The sequence below is a fragment of the Pteronotus mesoamericanus genome, unplaced genomic scaffold, assembly GCF_021234165.1.
Source record: "Pteronotus mesoamericanus isolate MK-2021 breed Mesoamerican mustached bat unplaced genomic scaffold, CSHL_Meso_final scaffold_371, whole genome shotgun sequence".
Taxonomy (NCBI): domain Eukaryota; kingdom Metazoa; phylum Chordata; class Mammalia; order Chiroptera; family Mormoopidae; genus Pteronotus; species Pteronotus mesoamericanus.
In genome coordinates, this window is record NW_026555314.1 from 1,138,023 (window position 1) to 1,159,909 (window position 21,887).

At 52.4% G+C, this 21,887-nt stretch overlaps 1 protein-coding gene across 1 annotated transcript; it reads right to left on the reverse strand.

Moving 5' to 3' along the window:
• Positions 1-3,986: 3,986 nt before the first annotated feature.
• LOC129086347 (glutathione S-transferase theta-2B-like) lies at positions 3,987-7,638 on the reverse strand. The gene is made up of 5 exons (XM_054592813.1): positions 7,452-7,638; positions 6,741-6,828; positions 4,984-5,134; positions 4,726-4,899; positions 3,987-4,397 (listed from the first exon to the last, which is right to left on the reverse strand). The coding sequence occupies exons 1-5, from the start codon at positions 7,621-7,623 to the stop codon at positions 4,188-4,190; spliced, it is 795 nt and encodes a 264-aa protein (XP_054448788.1). The 5' UTR covers positions 7,624-7,638; the 3' UTR covers positions 3,987-4,187.
• Between the last annotated feature and the right edge of the window lie 14,249 nt (positions 7,639-21,887).

Below are 21,887 nucleotides of genomic sequence, written 5' to 3' on the forward strand. Positions count from 1 at the left end.
CAGGCCCTGAGCCTATATGCAGCCTGAGCCCCTGGTCCTGCGCCCACAAGCCCCCTCCGACCTAGGCCCAGAACTCCGCATTCTGGAACTTCTCGTTTGACTTGGTGTTGTCACGGAGCCATGAAGCCTGGAATTCCGACACCAGCAAGGATTCTGAGGAGACCCAGGAGTAGGCTGGGGAGAGGCCCCTCGCTCAGGAGTGCGAGTGGGAGGGTAGAGGACTAGGGGGTGGTTGTGACTATGCCCTTCCCCTCCCCCCCGCCCCCCCCCCCCCCCAGCCCCCGTGCATGTGTGTGCCCATGGCCAGTGTCTGAAAAGGGCCCACTCAAGGGAATTCCCAGGGCCAGGCTTTCCCTGTGGAATGTGACCAAGAGGCCTTTGCAGGGTCCAGAAGGAGGATGGGTAATGAGATCTAACCCTAGAAGAGTCCAGAAGTAAACTAGGGGTATCCGCTGACCAATCTAGCCTGAACTGTGGCTAGAAAAGGAGTGGGAGAGAGAGGAATAGGAGCTGTCAGAACACTGAGGACAATGCCACAGCGGAGTCGAGGGGCAGGCAGTTTGACTATGCATGCAGAGGAGCCCAAAAACTTCCTGCCTCGGGTAGGACTAGCAGTGGCCAGGCCATGCACCTGGAACTTACCACCTGGTGGCTGAAAAATGTAGACACTGGGGAAGACTGAGTGCTGCGCACTCTGCTGTGTGATCTTGGGAGATTCCCTATTTGTTCAGAAATGCTGAAACCCCACTTCCTGGGGCAGGTGTCAGGCTAAAGGCAAGTAGAGGGTGCACAGCGTGTTTATTGCAGATAGCAGTGAGCAGGAGAGTGGGCAGCACCTGCACTAGCTCCTGGGCCAGCTGGGGCTCTCACTGGGCCTCTTGAATGGGGAAGGGGGTTCCCGAGGCTGAAGTACAAGCCTGTGGGCCTCCTGAATCAGCTCAGGGCCCAGGGCAGCCTCTACAAAGGCTACCATGCTGCCAGCCAGGGCCAGCCTCAAAAGAAGTCACAGCAGACAGCAGTGGGTTGGGAAGACAGGGCAGCTGGAGCTGAAGGCTCAGCCCTGTTCATTGTAACCCCCAGCGTGTGAGACAGGAGAAACTCACCTGCATCAGCTCCATTAAGTGCCGTGAGTTCTACCAGAGAGATGCACTCAGTTGCTCGGAAGGACCTCCCTGTACTGTTCCAGGTGTTGCAGAGCAGGGATCAGCCTCCCCAGCAGCCGCTCCAGCTGTGCAGCGTCCACAGGCTGCCTGGGAGTGTGGGGCAGGAGAAACTGGGCTGGGAAGAGACGGTGCAATTTATCTTGTGCTCCTCCAAGCTCCTCGGCCTCCTCTGCCCTCCTCCCCAGCCACCATCCGTCAGTGATGCCCTATGGGTCTCCATGTTCAGAAGGATTCTGAGCTTTCATTCAGGCTCAGGGGAAAGCGTGCTGTGACAGATTAGCCATGTCTACCCAGGACAGCGGAGGGGCAGCAGTAAATGGGCCAACTGGTCTTTCCAGCTCTGGGCATCCTGGCTCCTGCCCAAGCCTGTGCAGTAGGGTAGGTAGGCTCACTTTGCGCAGGTAGACATTGGTGCAGGCAGTGTGCTGACTCACCAAGTACTCGTGGATGTGGCACAGGCCTGCAGGTCTGGTGGGTACCATTGCGCTTCCGCCTGGTACTTGTGACTCAGGTATAAAAGGATGGCCATGCTGAGGGTGGGGTGGGGGGTGGAGGGAGAGTGGGGTGGGCGGTGCAAGAGATCTCCCCACCCTGCCAGGACTGGGCGGCTCCATCTCTTACAAACCAGGTTATTTGATGGGGTTTCTCTCCAACTCCACCTCCAGGGGAGGACCTCCCCATTCCCACATCTCAGGGGGCCCCACCCCACCAAACTGGTCCATGCCTCCGTTTCCAAACTCTGCTCCTCCCTGGGCCCTATTTCAACCTCCCCTCCTGGCTCCACTTCAACCTGCCCTCTGCCTCCAAGCCCAGCTCTCTGACATCAGGCTCCCTACTCAGAGGGAGAAAGGCAGACCTGCTAAGGACACCCTCCCCAAGGGGTCTCCAGGTTTCTTTCCTGTGCCAGTTCTCCCTTGGGCCCCAGGTCTAGGGGAGGGGCTCAAAGGGTCCTCCTGTTTTGATCCCCCGTGGGCTGCTGGCTGTCAGAGCCCAGTTCCCACCCTCGGGCAAGCTGCATTTTACATAAAATGGGGCCAGTGGTCTGTGCCCTTCCCTAAAGCCTAGTTCTGGGTGCCCTGCCAAGCTGCCACCCCTCCTGGCCTCTCAAGAATTGGGCTGTGGTCCTGCTGAGGTTTGGTCGTGAGTTTTCCAAAAGCAGGGCCCCCAGCCTGGCCCTCTTCCTCCTTTGCAGGGCATTGGAAGCCCTCGGACACTCCCACCTCCTGCCCCTCTCACCAGAAGAGGCCAAACACCTGCCTTCCTGGGCTGCCCTGATCTTTGCTTGGGGCAGCCAGGGTGGCTTTCACCAGCCCTTAAGTAGAGGTGACACAGGCTGGGAGGAACTGGCAGGCACACAGTTCAGGACTTTAAGGTCTTCTCTGTCTTCCCTCCCACTGTGCCTGTGACACATACACACACATGCCCCGCCACCCCCAGCCCAGGCCTCTCCTGTCTCCACACCAAGTAACCATCCTAAAGGCACCTCCCTCTTGACTACCCTCTTCCAGAGCTCCCCACCTCAAGCGCACCCCCCGCCCCAGCCTCTGGGGATCAAGCCAGACCCCTAGGAGTCTTTCCTCTACCTCTTCCCAACCCCACCCCTATATCGCCAGGAGCTGTCATGCTGTCGCTGTACGTTCTGCATCTCTTATCACCCCACCAAGCCTCTGGATGGCCTGGCCAACCTCACCAGCTTCCAGAACAGCTGCCCTGCGTCTGCCCCAGGCCCTTGGTCCTGGTCCACACAGCAAGAAAGGGGATTTCTAAAGTCCAAGTCTGACCCCATGCTCCCTGTGCAACACCCTGCCATGGCTGGAGTGCCCTCACCCAGTGTGGCCGCGCGCTCCAGCTCCGTCCATTTGCCACTCAGCCTACACAGGCCTTCTTCTTGGACAGCCCCGCCCCCAGGGCTTCTCTTCTTCTCAAGTCTGGGATGCCGAGGGCTGGGTTGTAGGCACGGCCTCCATGGATCCAGAGGACAGCCATGGTTTGGTGTCCACACTGGACTATGTTGGTGCCCACCCTACGGGGTGGGGAGCACGCCAAAGCAGCCCTGGCACTCTGAAGCACCCAGCTAAGGCCTCCCAGGAAACTGTCCTGGCCCCATCCTGGGACCCAGGAAGGTTGGAGCCATGCTCTGGGCTTCCTGACCTCTGCAAAGGGACCATCACACCTTCCCACTCTTCCCAGGAACTGACATCTGCCAGTGGACAGAACTTTGGGGGTTGCCATCTGACACACACACACACTTGCAGGCCCGCTGGCTTGAGCAGGACTGACTTCACCCTCAGTTTTGGGGACAGCACATAGTCCAGCCTGGCCCATGATGTTCCTGAGGGGCTGGGAGAACAGGCCAAGCCACTGGTACCACAGAACCTGCCAGCACAGTAAGTTCCTTCTGTTAACTATGATGAAGTTCCCTGGAACATATTTTACTCCATGTATATAATACAACGATGTAATGAAACAAAGAATTATTTTTACTTTAGAGAGAGGAGAAGGGAGGGAGAGAGAGAGAGAAACATTGATGTATGAGAGAAACAGCGATTGATTGCCTTCCATAGAGGCCCAACTGGCGTCCAAACCTGCAACCCAGCCGTGTGCTCTGACCAAGAATCAAACCGGCGACCTTTCAGTTTACAGGATGGCACTCAACCAACTGAGAGCCACACCGGCCAGGGCAAACCAAGAATTCTTGGTTCTGTATCAAGGTGTTCAGAGTCTTCATTATATTTAAAAGACCGATGATGGCATTTGCTGATTTTTAGTTGCTTTGTTTTCCTTCATGTTATTGAATTTTAGGAGCTCTTTCCATAGATATGGTAAGTTTTAATCTTTTATTGATTACATCTGCTACACCTAAAGAGAAGCACTGCCAAGGGCAATGTGCCACCTGTGACGATTTCCTCCAGAAGTCAGAGACAAGAGACGGAGACAAGATGGAAAAGGTAAGAAGGGACCAGTAAGAAACAGAATGAACACTGTTAATCTTCTGACCCCCCAATCAACCTTACCCCACACCCTTCAGGGGATACTGGATATACGAAACAGCATATATGAATAAACTTCTGAGGGAAGATCTGGAAGTTTTTTGTTGGTTGCCTGCTCCTGGATGTTTGAGATGGCACTGTGAGCCTCCTGGCACAGATCAGCACCCAGGAAAGCCTCCACTCGCTGGTGCCATGCAGCCAGTCGTGGCCGTCCCGCAAACAGGTCTTGGCCAAGAGCCACAATCTGCAAGGACAAGGATGGGAAAGTTGGCAGGATACAGAGGTCCCAGCCCTCCGGAGGTCCAGAGCGCTGGCACAGGCATCGTGTGTGTTTCCCAACTTCCATGGGTAGCCCGGGCAGTGTGGCCAATCTCAGGGCCCAGGAGCACTAGGATGAAACCCCGCCCAGAAGCAAAGCAGCAGGCCCTGGCTCCAGCGTCAGTTCAGCCAGAAACTTGCTCTGTATTCTGGGCAAACTCTAACTTTCTCTAGCCCTCAGCATTGCCATCTAATGGCGGTAGCAATAAGAGGGATGTTGCCCACAAACGCTGCTCCACCAGCCAAGCTCATACCTGCATCAGCTCCTCCAGCGCCATGAGGTCTGCCAGCGTCACCTGCTGGCTAATGAGGAAGGCCTTGTCCCTCAGGAACTTGTCCTCCAGGTGCTGCAGTGCACAGTCCACGGCAGTCCTATTGCGCTTCATCTTCTCCTCAGGCACCTGAATCCCAATGTACGGTGCCAGTACCTGACAAAGTACAGGCTCAATCTTTGGCCCCTGTCTCCTCCCAGATCCCTGACAGTCAACAAATCCCCAGATGGCTCTCCTCACCTGGGCCCACAGGGACACACCAAACGTGCCACGGATGTGGTCAGCATGCCAGCCCAGGTACTCATGGATGCGCACGCGGGTCTGCAGGTCAGGAGGGTACCAGTGAGCCGCTGTCTGATACTTGATGCTCAGGTAAATCAGGATAGCCACACTAGGGACAGAGGCAGGAGCAATGGCTGTGAAGACCCTGGGTTGTGGCTTTTATCCCCAGCTGCTACTGTCTCCCAGCGGGGTCCTGGGCTTCTCTGCATCTGATGGCCTCCTCTTCCATCCCCAGCACGCTGGGCACTGCCTCCTCTGTCTCCCCTGACTGTATCCTCCTGAGTCTCCTTTCTTCTCTGTCTTGGGCACTGACTCTCAAGCAGACCTTCTGCTTTGTACTTTAAGAACCTCATCTCTGCACCCTGGCTAGTGTGGCTCAATGGATTGAGTGCCAGCCTGCAAACCAAAGGGTCGCTAGTTCGATTCTCAGTCAGGGTACATACCTGAGATGCAGGCCAGGTCCCCAGTAGGGGGCACACGAGAAGCAACCACACATTGATGTTTCTCTCTTTCTCTTCCTCCCTCCCTTCCTGAAGGCTGAGTGGAGGCAGCCTAGCGGCTTCCTCACCCAGATGTGTGGGTAACTAGCGGGAGCAGCTTCGCACAACCTTGAAGGAGTCTGATAAAGCTGTGTTCTCACAGTTGAACCTGGGTCTCATGGCCTTTAGTCTAGGTCTGATAAACTGCCCCTTAGCCTTGAGTAGGCTCGCATGTGCAGCTCATGCTAGGTTACCTCACTTTTTGATCTGGAGTCAGCTTTGTTTGTGCTTATACTTAATGAGGTAGGGACTTCTCACAGAGAGAGGGGGAGTGAAACGGGGAGTGAGTGAGGAAGTCGACATAGACATGGGCTGTGGCTTGTGTGACTCCCCCCACAGGGGCTTGTGGCCATTGTGACTCCTGAATAAAGGCATGTCAAGCATCCCTGCTGCTCCATGCATATTCTTCTGTCTACCTGAGGATCGAGTGGACCTGCCCAGCCTGGGGAGGCTGCAACACACTTCCCCTCTCTAAAAATAAATAAATTTTAAAAATCAAAGAAAACAGAACCTCATCTCTGTGCTATTCCAGCAGTGGCCCTCTTGTTATGTCTTTTGCACATGATGAAACTGAGGCTCCGAGTAGTTAAGTGCCTTGTCCAAGGCTGCACAACTCAGAAAAGGCTCCCTGGAACTCTGGAAGCCCGCATGGGGCTGGCACAAGGCGAGTTCACAGTGCACGCTTGAGTGTATGGGTCAGGTATCGAGAGGGGAAGCAGATCCTCAGATCTGTGGCAGGCCCCTCCGACAGGCCCCCAGCAATCACTGCTGTAGTGCCCGACCTTGCGTCCTTTTCCTGCCAGGTGCCAACCCACACCATGAGCTGTGTCCTCAGGTCTTGGAGGACTCCGGGGAGTGCCAGGAGAGGCCCTTTCAGGTTGTACTTGTTGAACCCCATCTCTGTCCAGTGGTGGACAAAGGTCTCTCTTTGCCCTCTCCTCTAGTGATCCTGCATATGGGGGTGGGGAGGCCCTGGAGGGAAGCAGAGTCTGAAAACAAGAGGCACAGTGATGTGCTACGTCAGCCCCCGCTCACCCTGGGCTCACTCCAGGCCATCTGTGCTCATCACTTCCTTCACCTTGGCCCTCAGTGCTTGTGGGGTCTGGGAGGGCCCACAGTGGGAGAGCCAGAGGCCAGTGTGCTGGGCGCTTTGGAGGTGGGTGGGAAGGAAAGTACCTTTCTCCCAAGAAGAAGTCACCATCCTTGAGGACAGGCAACCTCTGCAGGCCATCAGTTGGGAGGAAGTCCTTGTTCCTGTTCTCGCCTGAGGAGGAAGAGGTCAGAAAAGGCCCACAGGGCAAGGGGCACAGCTGCTCTGCTCTGCCTCACCTCCCCAGGCCAGACCAGGGTCCCTGAGCCGGGTGGGGCTGAGAAACAGCAGGGGTCAGGAGGCACTTTTGTCTGTTCCACTCCCTCCTGTCGGCCTCCCACATCAGGCCCCCTGACTGGGGAGGGGCTGGCCTCCGTGCCCTGCTACCTCCCAGACCGTCAGAGGGGCTTTGGTGGATGCAGCCAGGAGCTTCGGGTGCCTGAAGAGAAGTTAACTAGACAGGGCTGGGGTGGGCAGGGGGAGGGGCGGCTCAGCTCTTCCCACCTCTTAATTCTCATCACAGCATGGTAGTCTCCCCAAGGTCTTTAAACTTTATGAAGTTAAATGCATGCTGTTTAGGGCTGCAACTCTGAAAATCCCAGTTTTCTCCCCACCCCACAGAGTAGAAGGTAACATTATCCCCCACTTTCAGAGGGGAAAGCTAAAGTTCAGAGGAGGTCTGTCCAAGGCAACACAGCCCAGGACATCCTCCAGTGGAGACACTCAGGGAGTTTCCGGGGCAGAAGCCTGCGGGGGCAGGGGCCCGAAGACACCTGGGGAGCAGATCGGGGGCCCACCTTTGAGCAGATTCAGGGCGCGCAGCTCGAAAGGGATGCCGTTCTTCTTGGCGAAGATGTAGACGGCACGGCAGGGCTGGGACAGCAGGTCCAGGTAGAGCTCCAGACCCATGGTGGTGGGACAGGCAAGGGTCAAAGGACAGCAGTATTTGTAGGAACAGGGTGTCTCCATGACAGAGGCGTCCTTGGCTCCACCCCGACAAAGGACAAAGGCCAGTGAGGGCGTGTCCCATCCCTACAAATGTCCAACTCCTTCCGGCCTCAGCCTCCTTCCCCCTTCTGGTTAAGTTACAAGAAATATTTTTCTGTGCAAACATTTTGCCCAGACCTCGGCCCAGCTTGGGGTCCTAGGTCACGAACGGGAGACCCGTTGTCACCCGGGTGGGATTGCTGAGAGCTGGGTGCCTGCTCGTCTGCCCGTGTCTCTCCCGTGGTCGCCTTGCACCGCCCGCCCGGAGGGGTCCCGCGGCGGGGACGGGGCGCGAGGGATCCCCAAGGAAAGAGGGGTTCCTTTAGGAAGGTAAGTGTGGGCTCAGTGAACTGGGACCGCTGCTGGTCACGTTTCTCAGTTCACTAAACAGGCTGTCCTGAGAAAAAGAAGCTTATTTAAAGAAAAGGTGAGTTGGGGAGCGAAGCAGGTTCTGATCCCGGTTCCCCCGGGGGCCAGCTAAACCTATCCCCCATAGAAGTGGAGGGGTTTTCTGAGAAATCCCTCTTTTGGCCCAAACCAGTTAGCATTAGAGTTTTATGAAGCTTCCAAGGAAAGGAATCCTGACGAACATCAAAGAAATTCCAGGGGATCTGGTTACAGTGGCAGAAATTTAACTAAATTGTGTCATACAGATGTGTGGAAGGCAGAGCTTGTAAACCATGAACTTGGGTATTTAGCTGAGATTCCCAAGCAAAGTGTGAAAGGTGTGACTGGTTTCTTCTTCGTGCTTACTGTAAAATATGTGAGGAGAGAGAATGATGCGGGAGGAGCTGTCACGCAAAAAGGAGGCAGGACTTGATGATTCATCCTCTGCTTAATCCTGGATTTAGCGAATCAAAACAAAGCCACGGAGTTTCCTCTTCAGTTTCTCTAGGAGCCTTTTTAACTCTGGCCCCAGCTCTGGCCAGTAAATTGAAGCTCATCTAAGTGCTTTCAGGGGATGTTAAAGTCAGCGCACTACTGGGAGGGCCCGGGTGGGGGCAGGTCCGCCAGAGCCTGCTTTGGAATGGGTGGATTCTTGACTGCATGCAGGAGAGATTTCAAGATACCAGTCCAGGAGAATTTGAGGGTACATTTGTTAAAGCTTGGGACAGCGAGGCAAAGGAAGGGTTTAGGATGGAAGAAGGAAGACCACAGCAACAGGAGTGAGCAGAAGTTGGGCTGCTTCTTCTCGAGGGAAGTGGCAGTAGCACCAGTGAGGTGAGGGGGCTGCTCTGGCTGCACAGTTAGACCAAGGAACGGCTTAGGACAGAGGAAGCAAGATCACAGCAACGCCTGTGAGACCAGGCGGGGCTGCTTGGGCTCATTGAAAAGTTAGGCCAGAGGAGGGCCTTCGGAGCTTAGGAGAGAGAAGGTGAAAGTATACGCCAGAGGAAAAAGAAGGGGGTGGCAATTTTAGGGGAGACCTCAATCAGAATATTTATCAGCTTCCCCGGTGTGTCCTTCTACCTGCTGATGAATCAAAATGAGTGTATAGCAAAGTTTGGGATCATTCTCTGGCCAGCTTCTCCTTTATCTTTGATTTGTCTGGCTGTAATTGGGTCTTTTGTTATTTATTCCCCTGACTTCATCCGTTCTTGGGTTTGGCTGATATGAATTGGATCTCTGTTTTCTATCTCCCTGACTAGGGTGATTAACCTAGACCTGCTCTCCGGCTGGGGAGGAGAGATGTAAACCATCTGCTCCTAAGTATCTTTGGTTAGGGAGGCTAGGGTCTTGTGATTTATTAGTTGGCTGCTAATTACTCAGTCATCTGTCTAACTGTTTTGTCTCTGTTTCTCTCATTCCACTTGTCAAGGAATTTTCCTAGCTTCTTACTAACCTGAGGGCACACACATAGAAGTACAATCCCAGCTGGCACACGTGATCCCACTGGAAACTAATAGCTTACAGTGTTAGGGAACCCCACACAGGGACCTACGTTAGTCAGGCAGGATGGCTAACAGGTTCCCAAGTGTGTTGCAGCCTCCCTAGGCTTTGGTTTTTTTCCTCATTGTAAAATCGGGGTGGCCCTTTTAGTAATCAAAGCTGCACATCCTGGTCTCATCCAGACCTTTGTCTGGAAAGGCTGTGTGCAAGAGAAACAAAAGCATTTTCCAATTGACCCCCTGAAAAATAGGCCCATTAGGCCCCAAAATTACCGACATTAAAGGATCAGACTTCTAAGTTACAAGAGCTCTTGGACAAACCAACACTTCTATTTGAAACTCCAAACTCTGTCTCCACTTAGAGACCACCTCTCTTTTCTGTGTCCTCTTCCTTTTCCCAGATGCTCTGACAGGCAAAAATCGTCAGCTGTGGAGCCTGGTTGTTTCCAAGGCTCCACAGAAAAGAATGTCATTTCAATCAGCCCAAAAGCAAGGCGGTTGTGTGCCTCTAGTGCTCTTTGCAGCTTTTCCTTATGGCTGTATGTACCTTTTTCCTTATTAGAGTATGTACCATTTTACATCAGAGATTTACATGTAATAGCCACAAAATATAAAACCATTGTAAAAAAAAAAAAAATCTGCCTTTTTGTTCTCATTACAAATTGCTCAAACCTCTAGAAGTAAATCCAGCATTGACAGAGTTCACAGTATGGGCTCTAGGGAAACACCAGGCTGGAATTCGAGGGGGCCTGGGGCTTGCAGCTTGGCTGAAGAAGGTTGGACTATTTTTCTCCCTTTTTCCCCCTCTGACTTTTCTAAAACTTTGCATCAACCCGGGATTACCTTTTTATTTTCCCCTCTAACTTCAGGGGATAAGCAATGCACACTTCTAAATATTTTTGGCCCCTCCAAAGCTTACCATGGAGAATTTTGGGGGTGTTTTCTCCTCTTACCCGGAGAAGAAATTAAATGCAAACATATCAGCTGGGCTGCACTTCCCCACTTTGCTCTCTCCAGTGCAACCCAAAGCAGCGGGGCCCAGCCAGCCCACCCTCCTGGGCTGGGCCTATTGTTTTCATAGTCCGCAGGTAACAGTGACCTCTTGCAACTGACAGCTCAGAGGCTGTTCCACACCAGGGCGGATCCCAGAGCCACCCAGGCACCGAGAGTGCCCCGTACCCCGCCTCCTAAGCCTTCCTTTTCTCAAACAGTATTTCAAGGAGTCAGGATTGTTCTTGCAAATCCCATATCGTCCCCTGCTTCTGGCAACTGTGAGTAAAAAACTTGTTTCATGACAGTCATTTCCATGTCTGTGTGTCTTACCATGCCTGATTAAAACACATCCTGGGCACATTTTAAAACAACGTGGGTGTATATAAGTAAATGTGTGAGAGTGATTACGTGTGCATATATACATGTGAACCTGAGTAAGTGTGTGAACTGGTAGGTAAGAGTGGATACATGAATGCATATTGGGGAGTATCTGTGTATATATGTGACAGTGTGTGCTTGAGTTGTAAGAAGAGCGTTTGTATGCATTTGTCATGTATACAGGTAGGTGACCAGCTCTTTTTCCTCTAACTTGCCTGACCACAAGTGTCTGGGATTTCCCACAGAGACAATCACTTTTTAAAAAATGATCCAATTACAGTTGACATACAATATTATATTAGTTTCAGGTGTACAACATAGTGATTAGACATTTGTATAACTTACCAAGTGAGCACCCCAATAAGTACTCATCTGACACCATACCAAGGTATTGCAATATCACTAACCCTCTTCCCTAAGCTGTACTTCACAGCTCTGTGACTATTTTTATAACTAGCAATTTGTACTTCTTTATCCCTTTACCTTTTTCACATATTCCCTTACCCTCCCTCCTTTCTGGCAACCACCAATTTATTCCCTGTATCTATAAGTTTGTTTCTGTTTTGTTGTCCGTTTATTTTGTTTCTTAGATTCCACATATAAGTGAATCCATAAGATATTTGTCTTTCTCAGCCTGGCTTATTTCACTGAGCATAATAGCTCCTAGGTCCATCCATGTTGACATAACTGGCAAGATTTCATCTTTTTTATGGCCCAGTTATACTCCATTGCATATATGTATGTAAGAGAGGGTCATTCTTCAGGGCGGAGCTGAATTCTCCAAATATTTCCTGCCATCTTCCTGGATGTTCCACAGCCCTCGGAGCTGGGGTCAATTTCCATGAAGAAGGAAGTTCCTCCTCACTGAGCCTGGCTGGTAATTTATGCACTTCCCTTCCCAGAGTCCTCTTGGAGAATTTTCATCTTTGCCAGGAGGGTATGTTTATCCCCCACCAATCTGAGGAGGTCGGTCAGAAGAAGCCCAGAGTGCTGACAGGGGCAATGGCCCTGGGGGCCAGGGGCTTTGGAAATTTATTTTGACCAAGAATCTTGGAACCTTAGAGCTGGTCGGAAAAGTCAGAGAGAACCCAGTGTGATCCCACAATACAGTCTTTAAAAATACACAGCCGTGCTGAGGGATATGGGGAGCCTGAAATATCCTGCTGCTATAAATTAATGCTGATGTAATACTACAAACAACCTCCTAAAGGCATAGCTGAGCTCATTAAAAAAAAAAAAAAAAGCAAACACGCCGGGGTGAAAGTTAAGAGGGGGTTAAAAATCAGTGTGGTCTGAATGGAGTGGGAGAAGCTAAAGCTGCAAATGCTCTAGGGGCACCTGTCCTCCTTCAAGACCTGGAACCTTAGGGCCTGTACTTGTGGGGAAGCGGGAGGGAGACCCCACACAGAGCCCGGGCCCCAGGAACCTGCTCAATGGCATAGCAGATGACCAGGAAGTTATGTGTCCTGGCTAAGACTTTTTGCAGGAACAAACAACTCCTGAGAATTTGTAACCAAAGCCTGCCATATAGGTTTGGGTTTATTCATAACTACTTGAACGATTCAGAAAACCCCAAGCTAACTTTCTGTGGTCTTTAGTTGAGCACACTTTCAAGGCATTTTCAGAGGACAAGAAAAATCCTTTTTAGATGGAGCTCCCCTTTTTCCAACCAGGCCTCACAGAATTCTCACCATAAAATCCAGATGCTTATCGATGTCACTACCAAGTCACGGACCACAAGAGACACTAGTCAGCATGACTAAGAGTCAATGGTAAGAAAAAAGGCAGAAATAGATTCCTCCAGTGACTTCAGATATTGGAATTATAAAATATATTAGAATACATGAGTGTGTTGAAATATTTGACAAAATAAAATATGGAGTTTAAATCATGAGCAAGGAATAAAAGACTATCAAAATGACATAGCAATTTCATCTCTTGCTTTTAAGAAAAAGAACGAAAGTCAGAGCGTTTTTCTCGCATCTACTGTTTTCCAGTATCTTTAACACAAAACAATCAATATGCCAAAGTGGTCTATTCTGGGGTGGCATGTTCTAAACTTCTTCCATTATAAACACATTGACAACTTTAAATACCAGATTCCGGAAGATGCTTTTCCTTGTGGAAGCTGAAGCCAAAATGCCTGGAGGCTTCATTTCAACCTGCCCAAGTGATAATTCACAAGTATTTGTTTTAATACCTTATTCTTTATAGTAACAAATTTAAAAAGCCATACTAACAAAAAGGTCATTGCAAAACTACAAATCAAGGCAGATAATTCTACTCTTGGATGCGTGCCTCATGCCTGACTCCAGGCACAGCATTTTATTAGCCCTCAGTTGGCCCTGGGACCAGGCACTGCCAGGACACGTGCCCGGACTGCTGCGATGGCTGATCACAGCCGGCCAGGCCCACCCCGTCCGCAAGCCCCTCCCCGCGCGGAGCAGGATGGGGATGGACAGCCTCACGCACCTCTCCAGGCCTGCCCTCAGCCTATGCCCTGGCCGTGGAGCTGGCTGGAAGGAGGTGGGGGTTAGCGGCCAGGTTGTCCTGGCAACGGACAGCTGGGGCAACGGGTATCCGGGCAGGCGCTGGTCCGTTATGCTCGCGCGGGTGACCACAGCTGGCCACTGTGCGCAGGACCTCTGAGGGTCTCATTGCCAGGCGGCCTCCGAGTCTGAAGGGAAGGGGTGGAAAAACCTCCCGGGAGTGGGGAGCATAGGCAGTGCTTGGGCCGCTGAGGCGAAAAGGAAAGGATCTTGGTGGGGGTCGGGGGAGTCTCAGATTGTTTCGGATCCTGGGCAGAAGGCAAGGGTGGGAGACTCCGGCTGTGCCCACGGGGCGAGAGAAGGAAGCCCCTCCGAGTCTTCAGCGAGTCCAGAGGCTCTGGCCCTGTCAAGTGGGCAGGGGAAGGGAGGACAGGAAGGGATGAAGAAAAGAGGGATGAACCCAAGGAAAAAGGGAAGAGGGGAAAATGGAGATGAGAGGGAGCCAGGAAGCTGCCCGCAAAGCTGAGTCCATGGCATCGTTCCCCAGCCTTATAAACCAGAACACTGAACAAATCATGACCCATTTCAGGAGAGTCAGTATTTTTTTATGTACAAAATAGAGTAGGGAAAGAACAGTCAGGAGAAAAGGAGAGTGGGGCATAAAGGAGGAAAAGGAACAGAAGCTCTTGGGGAAGTTGGGGGGAGACAGCTCTTTCGACCTGAATCAAGAGCCCCAAGGGGTTGCTGTCACATGTAGTTGGAAGTCAGACCAGAGCTCTGCTCCTTCTGGTGCCTAAGGCTCTGTCTTAACCACTCTGAGACTTACCTTCAGGTTAAGGAAGGGAAGGGGGTCAGAAGGACAGCGGCAATGCAAGGAAAGCCAGTGGGAGGTGAGGGAGAAAACAGGCTGGAGGCCCAGTCAGCGGAGAACTAGACACTGGTTTTAAGAGAAGAATGTGTCATGAACACACCAGTTCCATTCCAGGGCTCCTGGGTGTGGTGGACCAAGCGTAAGACTAGGGTGTGAGGAGAAGACCCCTCTCAGTAATCCTTGTTGATTGGGAGACTAGACGTGGGACCTGCTTCATGGGCTTGCCCCCACCCTACCTCGTTCATGCTTCGTTCATCCTTTGCCGCGGGGCACCTTGGGGTCTCAACCCACATCCCTCCGGGAGGAGCTTGGCGGTCTTCCCCTGTGATGTAAGGCAAAGGACCCCTGGACCTTTAGGGGACACTAATGTTGATGGGGAGGTTATCGAGCTCCCAAAGTTTCCTGAGGCTGTTTTGTCATCTGTAATCACTGCTCTGCCCCTTTCCAAGGTTGTTACAGATGCTTAGTGAGGCATAACATTCTTTTAAAGGGTATGGGGCTCTCAAGTGCAAAGATGTGTTACCAGAAAGCGCAATCCACGTGGCTCAGGGAATCCCTGGGGGAAAGCGGGGCTGGAGCCGACCTGTTCAGGCCGCAGCTTACTACTCCCACATTCGCCTTGCTGCCCCACTTGCCAAGGGAACCGTGTCAGTTTAATTGTCTCCTGGTCTGTCTGCCCTCCTTCTCCTTGGTCCTACTCTCAGTCCAGAGACCTGGATTTGAAACCTGGATCTGTCACTTACTAGCTGAGTGATCTTGGGCAAGTCATTTCAGCTTTCCTGCTTAAATAGAACTAAGATGGTCTGCGAATGAAGCCGTATAAAAACCAAGACATTTCTTGCTCCAGAGGGAGGCTGCTGCTGTCGGGGCGGGGGGGCGGGGGAGATGTCTGACTGGGGATCTGACAGAGACAGTTATTTTGTCACCAACTGGAATGGCCTTGGGAAAAAGCACGGCAGGTCTCTTGACATCATCAACTGCCTTGACTTCACCCCTGATGTTATGTTGTCACCTTCAGCACTGTCACCCCCTTCCGCCTTAGTATTGGCCTTGGCCTCAGTTTCCTCGTGTGTAAGCGGGGGATGATGATTCCTATAGGAGTCAGTAAGCTTGGGATGAGGGAGCTTTTAGATTATATTACAGTTCAAATGCATTAAGGGGGCCGTTCAGATCTAGAGAGCAGCAGATGGCACGGCACGAGGACAGAGCCATGGAGAACAGTAAGACCCCATTAGTAAGAGTCAGACACAGAAGAACCAGGGCGCCATTGAGTCTGGAGTGAAGGGTTGATTGGAAAAGCGGGCTGAACAGAAGGCCAGCTCATTGTCAACACATTTAAAATAAGCAACCTTTTTTTAAAAAATCGATTATTTTGAGAAAAGAAATGAATTTTATTAAAAAAAATACATACAATGACAAACTCAAGAACAGTATCTTCACGTTTTTTTTCTTTTTAAAAACTGTTTTTACTTAACTGCTGGGCACAACTTCACCTTTAAAAATTACCTCCCCCCCCATACTTTTTGACTGAACACTCTTTGATTACCTTTTTAGGTGACCATGATTTTGTAGTATTTCCTACAGAAATAATATTCCACCATCGTTGTCAATAAGCGATTTGTGCACCAAAGTAGCTATAATTAAGCAGACGCAGAAGTGATTTCAAAGCACATAAATGTATCCTGCTCAACCCATACATCCATGATCCTCCAATTTTACCTTCCCCCTCAGCCACATCCAAAATGCCCACAGCCGCGCCCACAGGAGATGTGTGACAGAGGGAACTTGCAATGTTAAGAGACAGTGGGCCTCAACCAACTTGTAAAAATATCTGCTGCAAATTTTTCAAAAGCACCTGACAACGGAAAACATTGCTCAGGCCCCTCCCAGGACAGAGTCCCAGCCACTTAAGCACCACTGATGTTGGCTGTGTGCAAACACTTCTGAACAACTCCATCTGTGCAGGGCTCAAGGTTAGTGCCGGGAAGCTTCAAGGGACGACAGCGTAAGCCTTTGAACAATAGGGGGGCTGGTTTGCTCTTAATTTTGGTTAATTTTGTGTTGACATCCAAGCTCCCCGGCCACCTGCCTCCCTTGCCCCCTACAAACATGCAGCGCAGGGAGCTTGGTGAGATTTGTGCTCACCCCCAAAACCCCCGAGCAGATTTCTCCCTATTGAGCACACTCTGCCCTCTCTTGGCACACATACAGGTGGCCAAGCTGACCTCTGAACCACAGGTGGACTTGCTGAAAGGGCAAGGAGTGGAAGTCAGAAAACCTGAGTCAGGTCCCGGGCAGGCCTTTCAGAACCCGGGGCCCATTAACCTTTACCTGCCTGTCCTGTAATAGGACTGTTGAAAACTTGCCCACGAGTATAAAAAATACATGTCATCAGAGGAGAGAAAAGGGGAGAGAAAGAGTGCAGAAGGATTGGAAGAACAAGGGCCACGATTTGGAAGAGAGGGCGGTGGGGTGCGGGAGGCTCTCTTCTGTTTCGGCACCTGAGGCTGGTGCTGCCGTTTAACCTGATGCGTGCCTTTGAGGGAAGCTTCCCGCTTTGCCTCTCTGGGCCTCGGCTTCCCCCTTCAAGCAGGGCTACCAATACCTGTTAGGAGGGCCGGTGCCGTGGGCTGTGAAAGAATTCATGAAGAGAAGAAAACGCCGAGAGCGAAGTTTTTATTCACTTTCTACGAGAGGAAAAGGGCTAGGTTTAACTGGGTTCTAAGGGGCGAGGGGCTGCAGCTGGCAGTTGTAAAATAGGATGCTTCAGTCACATCAGTGTAGGCCTCAGTTTGCTTCCATATGTTTAGGCGCAGGGTCCAGTAGTGGTGACTTTGCATGTCCTGTTTGGCAGTTTTTTCAGAACATCGGCATCTTTAGGATATTTTCAGCAATTTTCCAGTCCTGCTAATAGAGGCTCAGAAAAACAACAGTTAATTATGGCTGACAAGGTCGAGAAAAGGATAGCTAGTTCTGGTAAAGAGGACCTGAAAGAGGCTTTTTGTCCTTTTAATACCTGCCACACAGGGTTGGTGTGAGGATAACATGAGGTAAAGTCAGAGGAAATGGCTTGGGAAACTGGGAAAGGTCACTCACAGATGAGCCCCTCATTATCCTCTTGGCCAAAGGGGGAAAGTAGACTCTGGGGTCCTGGACCCAGGCCTAGCCTTGCCTGTTCGGGGAGACCGCCCCAGCCTTTACTCAAAGTTGACCCTGCGGAGCAGCTCCGCTCAAGGCCACCCCCGTCCCCTGGTGCAGGCAGGGCAGTGACAGACAGAGCCTGAGTTCAGTTGAATTCAGTGCCCTAGGGCCTGGTCCTTCAGAAAAGCCGGGAAATCTGAGGAATTGCTGTTCTGGCCCAGCAGGCCCAGCTGGGATAATTCAGCCCATCCAGGGGGCTGCAGGGAAGGGGGGACCAGAGATGGCCCGGTGCCAGGGTAAGAAAGTATGTGTGGGAGGCCAGTCAGCAGAGACGGAGACAGGGTGGCCCTGGGCCTGGGGCCAGGTAGTGAGGAATGAGGGGTACACCTGAGCAGAGGCTGCCAAGCCAAAGAAGGGTTCACTCACTCTCTGGGTCCAAGGTCAGGGCACCACCAGCACCAGAGGCCTCAGCTGCAGGGCAGAGAGCCAGCTCTGGAGGCTGGAGCATTCGGGCCCCCTTGCTCCCCGGTTGATTTTCCTCCCCATGCTCCCTGGTACCTGCTCTCCCCGCCTCCTCCTGCTCCCCATCGCCTCCACTCTCTGAATGTATTCTCTCTCTCTCCGAGGTGTACAGAGCAAGCCCTTTAAAAAACAAAAAATCGTACCTGAGATGATACTTTGGGTAGTTCCAAAAGACGAAACAAGGGTGTCAGGTTCTGGGGACAGGCTGGGCGAAGCTGGAGCTGACTGCAGCATTGAGGAGGAGGCGGGGCGGGGGCGGGGGCGGGGAGGAAGCCAGAAGGAGGAGGATGGGGACACGTGGGGCTGAGCGGCAGGGCTGTTCCTCAACAGCTTATCACAGAGGCCTCCACAGGCTGGGCAGCTTGCTCTGCTTCACCCCTCCCCAGAGGAGAGTGGGCACCACGAGGCAAAGTTGACCAGATCCCAAGAAAGGACCCAAAGAAGCTGAACTGAACCTGATCACTCCAACTCATGGGTCGGAGGTATTGCTGCTGCTTGCTGAGCCGAGCGGCTGGGTGCGACAGGGTAAGGAGCGAAAGGGTCCCCCAGGGAGGGGAGGCCGTCACCCATTTCATCCACTCCCCCTTTGGGGCCCCACGGGGAGTTTAGATTCCCCCACCTAGACCTCGGGGTGGGTCAGAGCCTGGCGTTATTGAACTCCAAGGGTACATTGGACCCTAAACTAAAATTCTCTCCCTACTTTTCATCCTAAATTAGGTCTAACTTCAAAGTCCAAATTTGGCTCAGGGGTTCTGCAAAGAGATTAAATGACAAAGGTACACCAGCAAAAAGTGAACAGAGAAATACCCTCCATATGAATTTTCTGGGGTGAAATTCAAATCAAAAACATTCAATTCCCTTGCCCTTCCAGGTGAAAGTTCAAAAAAATAAAACCTGAAAATCATAAGATCAAAAAATTAAAATCCAAAGCAGTCACAGAGAGTCCAGCCATATGTCACAGCCCAGTGACATTCACCGCCTCTCCAAGGCTCCACACCTGCCCGCCCACCCAGTGAGCATGGCAGGGCTGGGCCACTCCCAGAAGGGGCTCCTTCTCCACAATCAGCACACAGCCTCAAAGCCTCGTGCACCACAGGGAAACCCCTGCGGCAGCCTGCAGGCTGCTGGGCGAACCCAGCACCCAGGGCTCAGCCCCATGGGTGCCATTCTTCCTGATGTGTCCAGACCTCTGCAGAAAATCCCTGGCAACTGAAGGAAGGAGGGTGGGCAGAGAGTAATAGCCCAGACCCCCCCCACACCCTGGGAGTCGGGCCCAACGGAGGGTCAGTTTCAGCCCTGTTCAGTCATGTTCAGTGGGGCAGGGAGCAACTTCGACAATGTGTCTCCTCTCTCAGCACGTCTGTGCCACCCCTCCCTTCTTACAAATGGACATCACCTGCCCTGGCAGCAGCTCAGTTGTTGGGTCTCATTTATGATACCTTCCAGTATGTTCGCAACCTTGTAATTCCCATTTCCGGCTGTGTGTTCGGCGTTGAGCTCTGCCTAGTGACACAGGGCCCAAGTTTGGGCCCTGCCCAGTGTGCAGCACCGCCCACCTGCACGACTGCTCCCTCACGTCCGCACATCCTGCCTGGGGCCTGTTCGCTGACTGAGGGCTAGGGAGCAGCGGCTGTGTGTCCCACTGATTCTCAGGATACTGACTGTCCTGCATTGAGGATGCTCCTGCCCTTGAGGGGCATGTGTTTCTGGAGCATAGTTCCCAGTGCAGGGACGGCAAGTTCCTGACTGACTTACTCCCTTTCCTTCACCACGCAGAGGGCTAGCTGTTTTCTTGGATCCCGGCACCTTTCCTCCTTTATTTCCTATTTGCTTTCTGGCCCAAACATTTACTTTTTCTGACCCGTCCCTCTCGATTTTGTCTCTTGGAGTCCCTCGGGGCAAGAAAAGGAAAAACCAGTCAATCCCAGGTTCCTCACAAGCATCCACTATTGGAACAGCCCCATGGCTCCACCCCAGAGAGGCGAGCCATGGGCCATCACGGTACTTTGGGCCCGTTCCCCCTCTGGCGCCTGGTCCTGCTCGCCTCAGGCTGGGCTCAGCTGAGCCTTCTGGAGACCTAATCTATATGTCTTAAAACATATGGCCTCAGCACCCAAGCAATCTCGGGACCCTCCTACCCATAGTAACCGTGCTGCCCACACCCAAATGATTTCAGTATTTGACACTGATCTTCGTTCTTAAATTCCGTCCTACAGCCTCTCAGAGCTGCCAGGCTCACTGGATGGCTTCCGGTTCTTCCCGAGTCCCTGGCTGCGGCGTGGAAGGGCCAACCCCTCAAGAGCATTCTGGGTCCCCTGGCTCCCTAGGGAGGTGGCCTTGCCTCTTCCTCAAACCTTGCCCTTTCTTCCTAGCAGGAGCTTGCCTGTCCCCTGATTTGGTCTGTGCAGCCTGGTCCCTCCAAGCCTCATCAACACCATCTCTGCCCAGCCTGTCTCCCACCCCTCATGTTCTGTTAAGGACATTCCTCTTCCACAGCTGGTGTCTCTCATTTTCCATGGCTCCTAAGAGTAAGACTGGTGTGTGTGTTTTAAACCATTCCAGTTCCTTCTGGATCCCCCCGGTAGCCCAGACTCCCTGGGATGGATAGCTCCCAGCCCATGCTTTTGCAGGGCCTTGCTAGCTTTTGGGTGTGCGGTGATTTCATCAAGTTGTTTTTCTATCTCATCCCACGAAAATGGCACATTCTCTTAAGGGCCTGATTCCTTTAAATCTTGTCCATTAACAAACTCTTTCAAGGAACCAGGCTCCAGTCTCCCAACTCAGGGGAATGACTCTGGAGAGCCTAGGATGTACTTCCAGGGTTGGGGGGGACCCTTCACAGCCTCTGCTCTGGCAGGAACCCACGGGTAACCACCTCCTGAAGGTGGCTCAAGATTCCCACCCAAGCGCACCCCAGCCCCTCGCTGCCTTTGCAGTTGGAAGTTCCTACATCCGATCAGGCCGAGAACCCTCACCCTCTCTCAGAAGACTCAAGCCATCTGGAGCCACATCCACCCCACGTTCCCTGTCAGAGGTCAAGGCTCACACCAAACCTCTCACTGCTCACCAAACCCCAGCTGCCAGGGCTTGCTAAGGCCTCGCCTATTAAAGAGCACAGCTGTGAGCTTGCAACCATCCCCAAAGCAGTGCCTGAGCTGCTGTCAAACCCCCACGTGGACCCTGCTTACACAGCAGGAATGGAGCGAGTCAGCCGGGCTGCTAGTTAAAAGCCAACCACACAACCATCCGCATCAGCTCACAGCACCAAAGCATTGTGGGAAACCCCCAAAGTTCCCAGGAGGTACACACCAGCCTCTCCAAAGTCTTCACAGGAGTTATCGGTGTGGACTCCAAACTCGAAGCCAGTGGGCAAGATGTGGGTTTGAAGAGGCCTAAATAGGACACTGCTTTTTGCCAGGTCCAATCTCGGGGCCTCTGCCACAGAGTTGGCACAAGTCATAGCACATGGCAGAGCAGGCCTAGAGGGGGGTGGGGGCAAGCCAGGAAATTCTGGATGCGGGTAGGGGGTTGGAGAGCTCCTCCAGGGATGGAAGCACATCATGGGGAAATGGGGAGATAAGAGGGATGAGCCCCCTGACCCCAAGAGCAGTACCAGCAGCAGGGAACTCAGGGAGGTGGGGGTGGGCTGGGGCGGGGGTGGCCCCGGGCATTGACTGGAGTGGGACAATTTCCTAGAGGGACAGGGGAGTCAGGTAGCACCTCTGCACAGTACGCTAGTGGAGTAGTACGCTAGGAGTGGTTTTGTGGACATGTTAATCATAGCCAACTCAGTGGGACACAGTGGTATTTTGTGGTGGCTTTAATAGCATTTCCCTGCTTTTCCTGAGGTTGAACACCTTTTCCATTTGGATATTCCCTTTCTGAAGTGGCTTCTAAAGTCCTTTGCTAATTTCTTATTGGGTTGTCTATTACCAATTTGTAGTTTATGTTCTGGGTATGAGC

Coding starts and splice junctions, on each gene's coding strand:
- LOC129086347 (XM_054592813.1), bottom strand. CDS start 7,623: ATGGAGACACCCTGTTCCTACAAATACTGCTGTCCTTTGACCCTTGCC. Junction 5,135..6,740: donor GACTTCTTCTTGGGAGAAAG/GTACTTTCCTTC, acceptor CTCTGTCCCTAG/TGTGGCTATCCTGATTTACC. Junction 4,398..4,725: donor CGCTGGAGGAGCTGATGCAG/GTATGAGCTTGG, acceptor TTGTCCTTGCAG/ATTGTGGCTCTTGGCCAAGA.